Source organism: Labrus mixtus, chromosome 6, assembly GCF_963584025.1.
Source record: "Labrus mixtus chromosome 6, fLabMix1.1, whole genome shotgun sequence".
In the NCBI taxonomy this organism is placed as follows: Eukaryota; Metazoa; Chordata; class Actinopteri; order Labriformes; family Labridae; genus Labrus; species Labrus mixtus.
Window position 1 is genome coordinate 16,272,542 of NC_083617.1, and position 16,739 is coordinate 16,289,280.

Below are 16,739 nucleotides of genomic sequence, written 5' to 3' on the forward strand. Positions count from 1 at the left end.
ACACAGAGCCGAATAATAAAGCACTCTCTAAACGCAGCGCTCGCTGGTGAATGCAGTGATAGGGACCACTTATGTGCTGCACTGAAGCCAAAGGCGTGCACGCTTCTCAATAACTTTTATGTGAAGAGAAAGAAGAAAAAAAAAAATCAGGCATATAATCTTGATCATGCGGGATTGGAGAAATTTGGAAACTGATGGAGAAAACGAGTAAAGTGTTGCAAGATTACACGATTTAACAGCGTGTGTGCAATTATAAAAAAACATACAAATACAAACTCTGAAGCCCAGATTGCGTTACAATCCATCTGTAGTTTGTTGGAATAATTTTAAAACGGTTAATAGATTAAAACATTCAGATTCTTTTGTCCAGAGGATTAAAAAGAGGCCACACTGCTTTTGTGGAGTATGAAATCATAAGGACTTTATTATTGAAGACTTGGGTTATGACACTGGAATAAATAAACAGGATAAATGTTCAACACATTGAAGGACAAACTGCACCGGGTGTGGAGCTCTAAGTGATGCATGTGGAGGCATATTTCTCCTCTTCTGAGTACAATAAATAGAAACCAAACAAGTTTGTTGAGCAAAAATGCACATGAACTGTGATGGTAGTTTCACTTACAAGCAGCTTTAGAGGACAATAAATAATATATATCTTTTTTGTGTTTGACTGCATGAATCCTGACAAAAAAAAAGAGGATTTTGAAAGCAACTGGTCAGAGCAGTGATGAAAATATACAACATGAGATTTTTTTTAAAACACAATCTCTCTTTTGGTAAACTGCTTTCAAGCCAAGACAATAAAAAAAAGCGATAGGAAAGTTACGACTTATGAACGGTTCCCCCTTTAAGATCATTTATAAGTAAAAACTTTAAAAGTGAAATAATTATAAGATACACAGTCAAGTAATGAAGTAGCTTGAAAAGACTGATATTATAACAACTCTTTTTTTTCCTTTTTAAAACTTCAACCCGTGCATTAACTCCTCAAATGGTACAGAAAAAAGTAGCAAAATAAAAGAACCCCCCTCCCCACAAAAGTAAACCCACTTGTGCTGTACCTCCAACCCACTGGTCTCCACATTCAGACGGAGAGAGAGGCAGCCGCAGCATCACAACGTGCAAACATCAAACGGTAGAATTGTGTTTGCACTGCTCTCCTCTCATACATTTTACATTACATTAAAGTACCGTTCATGGTGAAGCGAAGAAGGGTTAAAATAAAAAATATTTTATATAAGATGAACACTTTGAGTCCTTAAAAAGTTGGTGCAAAGGCATCACAGAGACATGTCTCTGCACTAAATTTGCCCCCCCCCCCAAAAAAAAACAACAACAAAAAAAACAATCCAACAAAACAACAACACAAAAATCCATCGGATTTCAGATTCTGATAACTTTTCGAAATGTCTAGGAAAGCCACTATCAATAATATTCAGAATATCAATAATAATGATACATTTCTTTATCGGCTACATTTGTTGGTTGTGTTTCCTCTGAAGTGACAATCATTGAAGGACACATTTCTCTTCTTTCTTGGCCATCTTTCCTTTGTTCTGCTCAAGCGTCCTCTCCAGGTGCTCATCCTCCTCCTCGGCCCTGGGAAGGGCAAAGGTCAAAAGGTCAGAAGTGTCAGGGGAAGAGGAGACGGGGTGGAGGTACGCACACTCTCACACAGGCAGGTAAAACAGTCGGTGGCATGGTAACTGTCGCTGTGGCCGCCTGTGCAGTGGCCTTGTGCCAGGAGCCAAGCTGCAACCTTTCAGCTGCCTTGCAGCTGGTTGGCAGACAGCGGTGCCAATCTGAAAGAAGTCCCGCCCATGCAGGTGTGCTGTACATGCAGGATGACTGAACATGCTAAGGTTTCTGGGGGACTACTGGAAATGTAAAGATAGGCAGCAGACACTCGCTGGTTGGACGCTCAAGACCCAAAGAAAAGAAAATAACTGCAGCAGACCTCTTCAGGGCTGAAGAGTTTTTCTGTATCTATTTTAACACGACTTGGACTTGTTCTGTGTCTGGTGTTGGAGGATGGTGGGTAACTTACTGTTTCTCCTGGGCGTCCAGGTCCCTGACCAGCGCGTCTCGCTTGTTGACCAGTATAACCAGTTCGTCCAGCAGCAGCTGCTCTCGTCTCTTCTGGGCCTCGGTCTTCTGCCAGTCTGCAACCAAAGCAGAGAAACAAACTGCTTCACACCAGGACTTAAAGAAGACTCTTTTTTTCAGTCTGAAAATCTCAAGAAACGTGCTCCCCTGGATATAAAGTTGTATTTTCTTGTCCTTGCAGGCTCAATCAGACTTTTGAGCTACCACACAGCACAAATCTACATTTTACAACAAGTTACTACAGATCCCTCTGGGAAAGAACTGAGCACTTTTACTGAACTTTTTTAATTTTTATTATTACAAAAACACATCGGGAGAAAAACATTGTGAGTCATATTAAAGGAACTCCAGACATGTCGGACGTGTTGTATCAGTTCCCCCCTCTTTAACTGCCTGGACTTTGTAGAAACGGACACCAGACCCGAGCCATCTATGGATAAGTGTGTAGATATGACATTTAAACACACTCTGTTAGGTTGTGTGTGTGTGTGTGTGTGTGTGTGTGTGTGTGTGTGCACTGTGTGCGTTGACCCGAGCAATCACACTTAAAGGACAAAGTCATGTTAATCTGCAGCTTCATGATGCACACACAGATATGTGACCGAGTCAGTCGAACGGGAGAACACAGCTCAAGTAAAATCTCAGACAATTTTGTTAATTTAGAGAATTTTGTAAGAAATAGCATGAAGATCATTTTTTCTAGAATAAAGGAATATGTATATAACTAAGTTTATAATTTTCGTACGATATTCTTTAAAAAAAAAAGCCCTTTTATAAAAAGTTTTTAATTTGTAATTTGCTTCAAATTCTTAAAGTGTTGTGTCATTTTTTTAGTGAAAATGAAGATGAATACGTTTCTGTTCATCTTTCTACACTCAGTTTGTACCTTGTTTGTTAAAAACAAACAAACAAACATGCAGGCGAGCCCCCGACTCTGGCCTCTCAGTTCTCCGGGGTCTTTGCAGGAAGGGGCCCCACAGGGTCCATGTGGGTCCCTGATACAAATCCCCTCAGCCTCTCCCTGGAGGGGAAGAGGGATGCCCACAGGAGAGCATTCACTCCCCCCTGGGGCTCAGATATCCGCCCGACGCCCTTGGCTCCACATTCACCCAACACCAGGGCAGCAATCCCCCCCCCCCCCCCCCCTCCCTCACCCCAAAAACCCCTGAACATGTTCACAGCTAGCTGTTCATAACTAACATGTTTACCTTCTTTTTGTATAATTCAAACACAAATCCAGGAAATGTGTAACATTTAAATTCAGAAAACTTCTGTTGCTCAAGCAAAGCAGGGAATCTCCAGCTTCTCCTCCGCTCATTGTGAACATTTCCCCTTTCCTTTCATATACAGAAAAAAATCTTCTCCATCTCAAACACAGCTGAGTGTAACTTCTGTGGCGTGTAGGCAACTTCAGCCCTCTATCAATATTTAACCAGCTATTGATTCAGGAGTAAACGCCATGTTGTAAAATGTCAGCCCCAAAATAAGTGTGGCTTTATTAAAAATAAATATTCCCCCTTCCTTCATTGAGTCAAATTGCAGCAGTCAGGCTGTGTGTGTGTCTGTGTGTGTGTCATGCTGAGCCCAGTGTGTCTGTCCTGAAAGGTCTGCGCTCTCTTCATTGGCCTCGCTCGTCCCTTTGAAGTCAACCACAGAGCGAAATGAACACAGTCCCAATATTTGGCTCTCTATGTTCTTCTCTTCTTTTCTCTCTCTCTCTCTCCTTCCTTCTTCCTTTCTCAGGGAAGCAAATTTGCTCTCCTCTGGCCTTGTGTGCCGGTCGACAAACACTTTCATAACTCCCACATGTGTCCAAACGTGTATCTGAAGGCCGTTTTTTGTTGGTTTCCTGCTTTAAACAAGAAGGGGAGTTACGATATTTGGAAATCAGGAGAAACTGTGTCAAGCTGATGAGTCATCATGTTAGTCATCATCTTTAGATAAACGCTAAGACAGGAATGTGAGCGTCCATATCCGCAAAAACTCTCCCACAATCCTCTCTGTCAACATGGCCAGCCTACAGGAGGAGGGTTCAGAAAAGAACAAAAAAAAAGAAAAACTTCCCACACAAACACAGAGAGGTATGCAAAAGGGAAAAAATCCTTCATCTTGATCCTGTCCTCCTTCTCCTTCAGAGCCAAAAAGCCAAAATCCTGCTCGACCCAGGCAGGGGTGGTGGGGTGGGGGCAAGCACTCTGCTGTCAATCACATGACATGTCCCGCCCCCCTCATTAGGAAGGTAAACAATAAAGAGAGCTGATGAGAGACGTGACCAGGCAACACCAGAGCAGGGCAGGCTGGGTAACCAGACACCCAGGAACAAACAAAACACCCTGCAGCCACTCAGAACCCCCCCTCCATAAACCCCACCTCCCCCATCAGAGAGAGAAAGAGTAAGAGAGAGAGAGAGAGAGAGAGAGAGAGAGAGAGAGAGAGAGAGAGAGAGAGAGAGAGAGAGAGGGGAAAGACTTTGGAGGAGTGTGTGCATCTCACATGGTGTATTCAGATAACCCTCGCCGTGCGCTGTAACCATGTGAGTCTGCACAAGGCACACAAGAATGCACTGGTTCAAATCCCCTTGAACCCCCCCTGCCTCTCCCTTACGCTAAATTTATTCAAGAGAGCAAACCAGCCCAAAAGCTCAAAGCGAGGAGAGAACGTCCCGCACAAATCTGTGTGTGTGTTGTTTTCTGCCACACACACACACACACACACACACACACACACACACACACACACACACACACACACACACACACACACACACACACACACACACACACACACACACACACACACACACACACACACACACACACACACACACACACACACACACACACACACACACACACACACACACACACACACACACACACACACACACACACACACACACACACACACACACACACACACACACACACACACACACAGTTCTGTTAGCTTGATTGATAAACTTCTTCTCTTGATTTCTTTGCATATGTTTTGTTGTTTGTCCTCTCTGCCCTCTCTACCTCTTGTTCTGGTGTAAAAGGCCTCCAGAAGCTGGTTTTGGCCGAAGTCCAAGTGGAGTCAAGAGACAAAAAGTGTCACCAGAGAATAAAAAAGTTGAAAGAGGGGACGGCTGATAAATTAAAAAAAACTCTCTCGACAGCAGCATGATTATTGTCGTGTCATATGCAAACTTTAAAACAGGAAACAAAAAGTTTGCTTATTTAATTCTTGATTACAGAAAAAATGTTTTAAACAGGAAGAGCAGCAGAGTGATGCAGCATTTGAATTGCCTTTTTATTTAATCCAGTACTGACCAAATGATTATTTTCTGCTGATTAAAACTAATTGTGCTTCATCAGCAACAAAAAGGACTTTCTGTAATATTCTAATATTATACTAATAATCGGTAACGTCTCTTATTCAATAAACACTGCATCATCAAAACTGCACTGCCTGTAAACTACAAATATATTTAAATCTGAAGCTGAAGTGAGTAATGTTTGATAAAAAACTACACTGCCCAGCTGTTTCTAAAGAAATGATTCCTTTATGAACAGGGATGTTAAAAGTATTTATTAGCTCGATTTAGGCACTATCCTGTCTTTTGCTCTGGTTACTGCAAAATGCATAAAGTGCAACATTAAGTGTGTACTAATTAATAGAGCAACAGGTTAAGGTAATTGAACTCAAAACATTAATTAGTAAAGCTATTCAAAGCAATTCAAGGCTTGAATAGATGTTCTATAGCAGCCTATAATCTGTTAAGGTTTCTTTAAGGGCTTTAAAATGTCTCGTTACAATCTTCTTCATGACATGTATCAAGGTTTTTATACTAGGGCTCATTCTGCATCATTACCTGTGAAGGACAGCTTAAAACCACTGTACATGTAAGAACCTGTTATACAACCTCCTGACTCCTAAACTGAATCATTTTTAACACTTTCTATGAGAAACTACAGCTGGAGAAAAATTCAAACAGTATAGTTAACGATCCTTAGAGTGAGCAAGACGAAAACTGAGGCAGATCACACAGCAGAGAAGGATCCAGAAAATGAAGCATGAATGGAAACAGAATCTGTTCCAGCAGATGTTACAATAACCAGCATACAAGATGATGTTAGCTACACTGCAGGAGCCACTTGTTCCAACATCTTCTGGGGACTTACATTTAAAGTAAGGACACACTTTATCTTCGCTTTCTGTGTAGCCTAAATGAAAAACAACCCCAACAAAAAAAAAAAATCAGCACAAACAAGCTTAATTCAAATAAATTATTTTCTTAAATTCCCCCAAACTCAAGTTTGATGACTCGTGGAACGAAGCTACTTGTTATCAGCGGTTCCAGTCAACTAGCAACCCTGAAAGAGTTGGCGACATCATCAAAAGTCGGCCATGTGATAGGATTCCATAGTGCACCTAATCAATCAGGGTCTGTGGTGCGCCGCCCCGATGTGTTACAAAGCCCAAATAGATTTACAAATGGGGTGTGTGTATGTGTGTGTTGTCTGTGTGTGTGTGTCGGGGGTGTGGAGCAGGATAAGCTCCTGCATAGGATTACATATTGATTTTAAACATATAAAAAAGCTTATCATATCAAACCGTAACAGGAAAAACTCTGGGACCCGGCTATGCATAAATCCCTTTTAGATGGCGAGAGGGCGTCCACTTTAAAACATACACACACACACACAAACACAAACAGAAACACACACACACACACACACACACACACACACACACACACACACACACACACACACACACACACACACACCTTGAAGGGAGCCAAGACGGAATTTTGTGTGTGTGCATACATAGGTGTGAATCGGTAAGCAGATAAAGAGGGCATAGTGGATCAATTTTGTGGCAGGGAGATGAGAGGGTGGCATACAGATGGCATTTTCGGAATCTGGCATCACACCAAGGAGGTACAGGAGGTGGTTACCACTGAGCATGCTCAGAAACAACATCAGCACCGGCCTTACACTCATCCTGCATCTACTTGAGAATTTTCTCTTGTAGCAGCTGCGTATTTCACTGAAGTCCAAAAACGAGAAACAACAGCTAAAGATAATATTAGACTTTCAGTTTACACAACCATTAATCATTCATCATCTCTTGTTATCAACAATCTGTGATCTGGACTGTAACACACAGGGACAGGAAAGGAAGTATCACCACTAAGAGTGGATACCTTTTATTTTTGTTGTCTATTTTGAAATCTAGTTTTTTTCTTGCTGATTTGCTCGTGTACTATGCCGGCATCTGTAATCCATGTCTCTTATTAAATGTCTTTGAATTAGGTTAAACCTTCATTTAATTTTATATTGAAGTTTATTTTTAGATCTAAACTGCAGCTGTAATCATGTATGGTGAAATGTCCTGTCTGCTCCTTTATCTCTTCTCCTGAACAGTTTTCTCTTCATGTTCTACTCAGTGACTTCTAAATGAGTTTGAAATTGACATTTAACTCATCTGCTAACTTGATTTCAGAGGTGTCATCTCCTTCTGACTCCTCTTTACACCTCTAAGCACCTTTGTCTTTCTCCTCTCGTGTGTCTGTGCATCATGAAGTCCTAGTCAGCAAAATATAAGTCGAATAAGTGTCAGGACTCAAACTTTTTTTTTTTACAGCTGTTCTAGTCCGCACAAGTATCTTCATCTAGTTGCAGGAACTAAAAGCAGCAGGTAGTTAACTTAAACAATAATCAGCGTTTGCTGCCGCTGGACAGCAGCTCAGCCAATAATTTAATAACTTTTTATTCTGACAGATATAATTAGATACTGTGGGTGTTGTTAGTAGTGTTAGCCGGTTAGCAGTAGCACATATTGATCTGGACAGACTGTGTTTGTGTAATGAGGTGCACTCACTGCCTGACTATATGCAACAACACAGAGGAAAACGTATGGGGATCATTGCAGGTACATCTTTTTTCAGCATTGTGTGTGTGTGTGTGTGTGTGTGTGTGTGTGTGTGTGTGTGTGTGTGTGTGTGTGTGTGAGAGAGAGAGAGGGAGCGATGGCAGGTGTATCTTAGAGATGTGTGTTTTTCTCTCTGCTCGGACTCACAGTGCGTCTCTCTCTCTGTCATCGACTGGCCAACCAAATCAGCAATTACTCGCACGCCCGACCATCGCTCAATGGACCTGCCCAAGCACCAAATAAGAGCCTGGGAGATGGGTGCCAACACACACACAAAAAAGACAGGCACACAGGTGGACACCCAAACACACCTGTAATATGTAAACACACAGATGCAGATCAACAGATTCTCTCTCTCTCTCTTTCTCCCACTCTCACACACACACACACACACACACACACACACACACAGTCACAGCTTTCTCCCAGGCAGCTCAGAACTATCTGTGGCGACTACAGAAAGGTATAGCCTGTGAATGTTAAGTACCTCCCTTAGGGGCAAAAATAAGGCCGGCTGATAAGTTAGTCAGCTGCAAATCCAGCAAGTCCACATGAAGGCAGAGAGGAGCACAGCGACAAAACACACACACCACCTCTCCACCTCACACACACTATCTCTGCTCTCTCACCTCCACACAACATGTGCATACACACAGCCGAGCAGGAAGACACCTGATACACATTCCATGAATAAAGAAATATTCGCTAACAGAAGTACCAGAACACACACACTCATCCACACAAACACAGACGGCAACACTGAAACACATTCAAGAAACACAAGGGGCAAAGTAATAATTAAAACAATAAAAAGCCAAACAAAGAGAACAAAGTGAAGCAAGCACACTGTGGCACATGAACCACTAAAAAAATCTTGTTGACACGTAACAGCTCGATAAATATAAATAAAAAATAGCCAAGCGAAGACAGAAGAAAATCAACCTGGACACGGACAGCGTGGTACTGTCTGCAGCTCCTGCTTGGCTACGCATGTCTGCCCCCCCCTCCTCAACCCCCTTCTGCCCAATCCACCTCCTTTCTTGCTAATTACAATTGATTTATTATGGACCAGGTAGCTTATCAGGTGCCCGGTGAAATTTCAATGGGTGTCCGAAGGCTGTGAGGAGAAAGAGGGGGGTTGAGCTGGGGGTAGAGGTGGTCAATGTCGAATGGCAAAATCAATTAGCATTGATTGGCAAAAGGTTCATTTTGCCAAAGAGAACGCAGTCGAAGGGGATTAAACTTCCCTGGCCCCCTGACAACTTTGATACGACACAATGGCTGCTTTTCTGGCTGCGGTATAGTTAACAAGCTTTCAATAATATAACCACTTTTTTTTTTTTTTGCCTCGCAAATCTTGTCTCTATGTGGCTGCAGTTTGATTTCAAATCTGGCATGGGCTAGTAGGGGTCTAGCTAAGAAACAGATAGCATTGATCAAGTATCAGGGAGTGAAATCCCTCGCAAGCTCGCATCTTAATCCTCATCAAGAAGCCGACGCAGAATTCAAATCAACCTGCTTTAGGCTCTTTATAAGGGCTTGAGAAACAAAAGAATAGAAAAGGACTGGAGAAAACAATACACATGGAGAACGATGAACATTTTCAACCATCCTCACAGTATATAAAGAGAATAAACATAAGCTGTTGCCATTTGTCTTCTGTAGCTATTACAACATTATTATTAACAAAAGAGACCTGACTGGTACAAAGTACAAAGTCACCAGACTTTTGGCTGATTTAAAGCTCCTGTGAGGAGTTTTTAGCTGGTAATGAAACTGACTTAACTCAATAACTGATGTCTCTTTGCGACCTACAAAAGCAAACATGATCATCTGTGATATGATGAACTGTTTCTGCATTGTATTTTGTAATGCCTGTAACTTCCACCATGTGGTAACTGTCAAAGTAGACACTTCACAGCACACTGAAGAAACAGCCTTCTTTACATTTTCCACAGCAAAGATTCACAGTGAGTGAAACATTAGATTGTAAAATGAAGCAGGATAAGATTTTTTATATGCAAACACTACTGAGGTTGCACTCACACTAGGCAATCCGTACTGTGCCCAAGCACGCTTCACCACTAAAGTCCAGTTCGTTTGACTAGTGTGAGTGCTCTGATCTGTGTTCAAGCACAGTACACTTCCTTGACCCTGGCACGCCTTGAAGAGGTGTGCTTCGACACGTTACAGTTCATGCAAAAGCACAGCCTTTTTTTTTTTAATGGAGAAATCCCAGAGTGTTCTGGCTGTATCTGACTAAAATGATTCAAAATAAGCCACAAAGTAGCTGTCTTGATCTCTGTGTTGTTCTCTGATGTACAGCGCGTCCTTTTAAAAAAATAATTCTCGAGTCTGCCTGTCTTGTAAACTGAGCTTCATAATTACGTAAATCCATGCGTGTGTTGTATTACGACTTTATGTGCAAGAGGTAACCGTGTACGGGAAAACTTTGCTAGTGTGAGTGCGCCCTTACAAACATAAACGTTAAGCTCAGCAGAGAGATAACTGTGACCACAGGGGGATGCCAATTGCCAAAAACAAGAAGTTCCTCAGAGGAGCTTGAAGTTGAACTTGTTTGTAAAAAAGTTACGAGGTTTTGAAATTGTTATGAGTTCTTGATATTTACAAGTGAGAATTTCTGCAGTAAAACTAAGACATAGGGGGAGGAAAATCTCTACTGAATGATGTCATCAAACACCATAATAGATGAGGCAACCTATCGAGTGTGTGTGTGTGCCTTACCCTCGATGGCCAGCATGGCTCTCAGCTCTCTGTTCAGCAGTTCGAAGCGTCTCTCCAGATCGTGCTCTTTCTCCCTGTGGCAAGTTAGAAAGCGGGAGAGAAAGAGAGGAAAAAACCCACACACAACAAAGTTCATCAATATGTTAATGACTAAATCATTAAGCACTTAAAGAAACCTGCAATAAACATTGATTCAGCTACTCGCCTGAACCTTCTCCGGCTTTGCATTAATCTACTGCATATAACTGATACACATACTGCGCTTAGACAGCCCTGGGTGAAATGTGGGTGTTTGAGGAAGGAAAAGGGAATAAAAAGGGAGAGGAAAGCTGGTAAAATGCATAATAACTGAAAAAAAGACAAAAATATATATGTTTTTATGAAAATAGAATGACTGTGTGTGGTCTGCATGTCTGCATATCAAGGTATATGTGATGTGGGATGTGTGTGTGTGTGTGTGTGTGTGTGTGTGTGTGTGTGGGGGGCACAAATTGAATTCTTTCCTCTTTCAACCATATTATAAAATGAGCTTATTCGGTCCCTAATAGAATTTGTCCTTCACAGGCGCCTTTTCTCTGCTCCTCCACAAAGAGAGAACAGAAAGGGCTAATAATCAGCCCTTCTGTCAATTGGCCACTTTAAAAGGCTCCCCTCTCTCATGATATAATGTGATTATGAATACTTCAATCTCTCCTCCACTTGCACACTTTAAAATCCCAACAGCCACAAATGAAGACAAAAAGGCAGTGTGTGTGTGTGTGTGTGTGTGTGTGTGTGTGTGTGTGTGTCTTCACCTGTCGCAGCTGACCACATACAAAGAGACACATTTCACATTTCTATTGATTTCATATCCCGTCCACATGTAAATCAATGAGCGGATAGACAGAGGGGGTGAATGGAGTGGAAGGTACAAGTTTGATCTGAGGCTTGAATAGAAGTGTTACATTTTCCAGGTGTTTAATGCATCCTGACGGACCAAAAATAAAAGGCAAACAAACAAGATGCTAATCATCAACCGGGCTCAAGCTAGCGGGGAAATAACACTTTGAAAACAAGGCATTGTGAATGTATTTGTTAGTGCTGTAACAAACAGTAGAAGAGTAGGACACGTACAGTAGAGAGAGCTGGTTCTGTCTCCTGATGAGTGCGTTCTTCTTGTTGACCAACATGAACCACTCCTGCATCATGGCCTCCTCTTCCTCTTTGTTGTTGCCTAAAAAAACAGACAGACGCAGACACATAGGATGAGTTACTAAGAAGATAGTGCATCATTCTCACAATCAACAACTGTTCATCTTAATTCCTCAGTTGTTTCCTGGCTCGTTATTTTAAAAAGGCACTCAGACGGGAGTTAAACATTTCTGTGTCTCTAAATAACAGAATCGAAGAATACAGTTCATGCCATGTGCACACACACGAAAAAAGATGAAGTAGATAAACTACTCCGTAAACTCTTTTTCCTCTACGGAGTCCACTGGATTATCATATGTGTGTGTGTGTATGTGTGTGTGTGTGTTAATACACTGCTCTCCAATGTTCACTTGTGTAAACATTCACATACTTCCCACCATGTCTTTACAACGTCAATACTGCTTCAACCGGGGCGGGATTAACTCGACGATTACCGTCACGCGCCTTTACAGAGTGGAGCCCCTCTCACTGTAGGGTAACATATATCCCACCAATCACTCAGCGGGCTTTCAGGGAAAAAAACAAAAACAAAAACATGTTTCTGGTTCTCTGCGATGCCTCGTGTAATACCTGGTCAACACACAGGGAGCCAGCAAGGCTCAGATGCACGGCTAATGTAAGCTTCGGCCACACCTGGGGCTAAAGCTCTGTGCTGTAACTTACTCACAGAGAACAAGAGGATGTGAACTACTAGTAAGGACAATGTACATTCAATGTAAACCTTCAAATGTTTGTCACAAAACAGCCTCAATCAGTCCAGTTTGAACTTAAAGAAGACCCTTCTATGTTACGTCAACTTCAATTGGATGGTTATTTTCATTATGAAATAATGATTCAGCATCTACTATCAATGATTTTAACACTGCTCATAAAGAAGTTATTCTAGAATTTGAATAATAAAAGACGACAATCAAAACTGTTTAATCACACACGAACAAGAGACTGTCATAAGTCAAAAATCAAATCCAAGTTAGCTCAGTTTTCCAGTGGAGTTAAATGTATTCCTTCAGGATGATTCACAAATCTTACCTGCTATAACTGATAATTTACCAATGTTTTATTTAAATCTAGTTTTGTATTTAGTTTGTGCTCTAAGGATGAAGTTTATAATAATCAACCTTTTTAATGTTAACATATTAGAGTCATTTATTAGTATGCATAACAACATGGGATAAGTCAGTTTCTCGTCACCACTGTAACGTTGCTAAATGTTCCTTAGTGCTGTGGAGGATTAATGTTGGCTCTTTGTAAATAATAATATCTAATATAACAGAGTATGGTCTGGATCTGCTCTTTTTGTAAAGTGTCTCTTGATAACAATTGTTATGAAAGGGGGGGGGGGGGGGGGGCAACTTTTTAATCCTCTCCCGCCTTTCATATCTGTCTCATTGCATAGATGTGTTTATTTTTCCTTTAACAACAAATACATTATTTTCAATCATATTCTGGTTTCATATTTAGACAAAATGCAACATATCTACATCTCCTACAACAAATTAGAGAGTCTGAAAGTGACAGGCATGTCTTTCCAGGTCCATACAAACCTGGAGAAAATCACAGCACAGTGAATACCTGTAACAATATTAAGAAAAATGTCAGAGTTTTGTGTCATGTAAATATGAGTTTAGGCCCAACAGTAGTAGTGACTAAATATGTTTAATTCGGATATGTTAGATCTTATTATATATTTATTATAATTTCTTCTGTGTTTCTATTTGTAATTGTGTGAATAAACTCTGCTGTGGTCAGTTCAGTCAGCATTGTTGAATGTCTAGAAATTGGGATGTGAGCTTTGTGGCACTAGGGGCCATTTAAACAGCGACAGCAGCACTAATCTGACACTCAGTACGTCTGTGAGGAGAAGAAATGGATAAAAACAGAGGACGCCAGATGAAAGATCATCTTAGGGCTTATGTTCTTATCCCTCGCTGTTTTATTCTCCCTTTCAAGATGGAGGTTTAATAGCTGGGAAGCTACAACGAGCATCATAACAGAATTAACACTAAGAAGATGTGTCAAACTACTTATTCATTGGGAGCCCTCTGAATAATGAATTAGGCACTGTCAAGTTGTAAAGTGTAGGAATTAAATTTGTGTCAAGTTTTGATGATTTGTATTTTCCATTATTTTCTATTCAATAGTACTTTGGTCAATTCTTGTATGGTTGTCCCAAAATTATGGCAACATTTTTCAGTGATTTAAATCAGTGATGTAGGGTTTTAAGCTCATTATTCTCTAAGATTTGGTGATGTTTTATATATCAAAGATTTGGTGTTTTTTTGTATGTTAAAAAGATCACAAACTTCAGCTTAGTTCGAAGAACAAGAGATAAACAGGAGAAATGTTTCTTCTATATAAAAAACAAGCTACCCGTCGCAGAGGAGAGGGGAGTATTGGGCCGCTGCATCACTGATGACAAAAGGCAGGCGCGTGGATGTGTTCGCGGACACCGGTGAGTGTGTGGACATTTGTGATACTCTGAGCCAGCAGATGTATGTAATTTCATTTAGGAGGGTGGAGCGGGGAGGGGGGGCAAGGGAGAGAGAGAAAAAAAGAACGAGCGAATGAAAGAAAGCTTCAGGATTTAGCGGAATCGGGGGCTCGTGGATTACTGTAGTCAACTTTGAAACGGACGACACTCGGAGGAGGGATAAAGCCGGCGCTGACAGGTCATTGTGCTGCCTCGAAGTCAAATAAAACAAGCAAATAATAATGGCAAATATTAAGCTCCTGTGACATTGTGGCGAGGCGGGCTGGAAGACGAGGAGGGATTATAAAGCTATATCCCCCACCGCTACCCAGCCAGCAGCTTCCAGCCAACCACCAGCCGCAATTTATGAAAAGAGGGAGGGGAGGCGGAGGGAAGGAGAGGAAGGAAAGGAGGAGAGGGGCGAGAGAAAGGCAAGTCAAAGGAAAGGTAAAGGAAGTAGGATGAAGGAGGCAGAAAAGTGTAGAAAGAAGGAAAAAAGAAGAGATGGAGGGGGGGAATTTGGAATATAGAAGTCAGGGCTGTGGGAGAGAGGGAGGTAAGGGGGGAATGAGGGTAAGCAGGTGAGCGATTTCAAAGCTAAAGGGAAAGAAAGGAGGGAATAGAGGGCTGGAGGGAGGACGCTCGACAGCTGATCAGCCTCCTTTCCCCTTTCATTCATCCTCACCAGAGTACCTTAGACTTCTGATCCTACCTGACTCATAAAGAGATGGAGGTTTGTTTGTTTTATTTCCCAATAACATCAATTCACATTTACTCTGTGTAACTTTAATTCTGTTCTGTTCTACTGTATACATAGATGATACTATGAGCTGCTTGAATAAATGAAGGCTCCATTGCAAGGGTTGATTCCCAGTGGTAATTATTTTTTTTTTTTAATGTTCACACTTGGTCTAATATAATGAGCGTGCCCACAGAATGGCATAAGCTAAGAGTGAAAACAATGGAAGGAAAACACTAGTGAACATTATGTCGTATGAAGACAAACGGTGTAAATATCCCTGGCAGGCACCGTTGACACTGTGTCTGTGAATCAAGTCTTGGCTCTGAGAAGCCGTGGATCCATGCTGGCTCTCTGGGGGCCATCTTGGATCAAAGCATCTGGTGGTTTGGCAGGTTGCATTCTGGGTCTTGTTGCTTGCCTTACACGCCATTTCTCAGTGCTCAGCACTGAGCAGGGCAGAGCAGACACAGGCCAAAATCAACCGAGACTGAGGCGGCACATTTGGCATGGGTACAACGTTTGATCAGGACATCAAAGGATAAGTGAAATATGTCTGATGCAGATACACTGGGTTTCCCTACCTACAGTAAACTTTATCGTCATAAATATCAGGTCTGATGCTACCTCAGCTATCAATCAGGCCACGATAGTGAGAAACACACAAGATACAATCAACTCAGACATACACACACAACTAAGATACAACTGATACACACATCCTGACAACCCCTCTATCTGATTGCCTGTCTCCTCCTTCTCTTGTTTCACTCTCTCTGTCTCACACACACAAGCACCAATGGGATACAATGACACAAACTGCTGTGCAGGGTGGAAGACTTTTCTTCAGGTATATAAAAAGGTTGGTTAGCAAGGGTCAGTGTGTGTTTGTATGCATCTGATTGATAGACCAAGAGGGAGAAAGAAAAGAAGCAAAGAAACAGAAAGGAGGAAAGGCGGGTGAAAGAACCTCTATAGCCAAATAAGATTAAGATAGCAATCTGGGACACTGTTCTATTCATTGTAGATAGGAATAATGAAACCCACCCTGAGGTGGTCAAACTGCTGCTGCTGGTGGCTTGTGCAGGGTTTCAATTAAATGTGTTATGCTACCATGCTAGGTCCAAGTCAACGCAAGGAGTAGTTTTAGTGACTGATTGTATTTTTAGTGGATTGTTTTCATTTGCAAAATACACAACATTTGTAGGCAGAATCAAAAACAGCAATAGGCTGGTGCTTCTGTATGATTTGGCAGTTTATCATATAGCAAAAAGGAACTAGCAGGGGGGGGCTTCACATCTGTCGAGCAGGTAAAGATGTGCATTTACACAGTTAGAGGCTAATGCTACAGGTTTAAGATTTGGAACCTGTCTAGGTTTCTTTGTCTTCAAAGTGTGCAAACTTCATCGTCGCTCAGTAACTAAAGAGCTGTTGCAGTAAGACTACTCAAGATTTCATGAAGAATTTTAATTTCTCTCTTAAGTTAAACTTTAAACAAAAAAAAGCAGAAAATCCTGAGAAGTTAAAAAGAAAAGCACATAAAGGGCATTTCTATCTGATGAACAG

General features: G+C 41.5%; 1 protein-coding gene across 1 annotated transcript in view; it reads right to left on the reverse strand.

Annotated features, from left to right (window-relative positions):
• Positions 1–394: 394 nt before the first annotated feature.
• The window catches only part of ehbp1 (EH domain binding protein 1), a 146,707-nt gene continuing 130,362 nt past the window's right edge, over positions 395–16,739 (reverse strand). The window contains 4 exon segments of the mRNA XM_061040269.1: positions 395–1,602; positions 2,051–2,165; positions 10,774–10,847; positions 11,887–11,986. Coding sequence (XP_060896252.1) covers positions 1,512–1,602; positions 2,051–2,165; positions 10,774–10,847; positions 11,887–11,986 — 380 coding nt within the window. The 3' untranslated portion in view covers positions 395–1,511.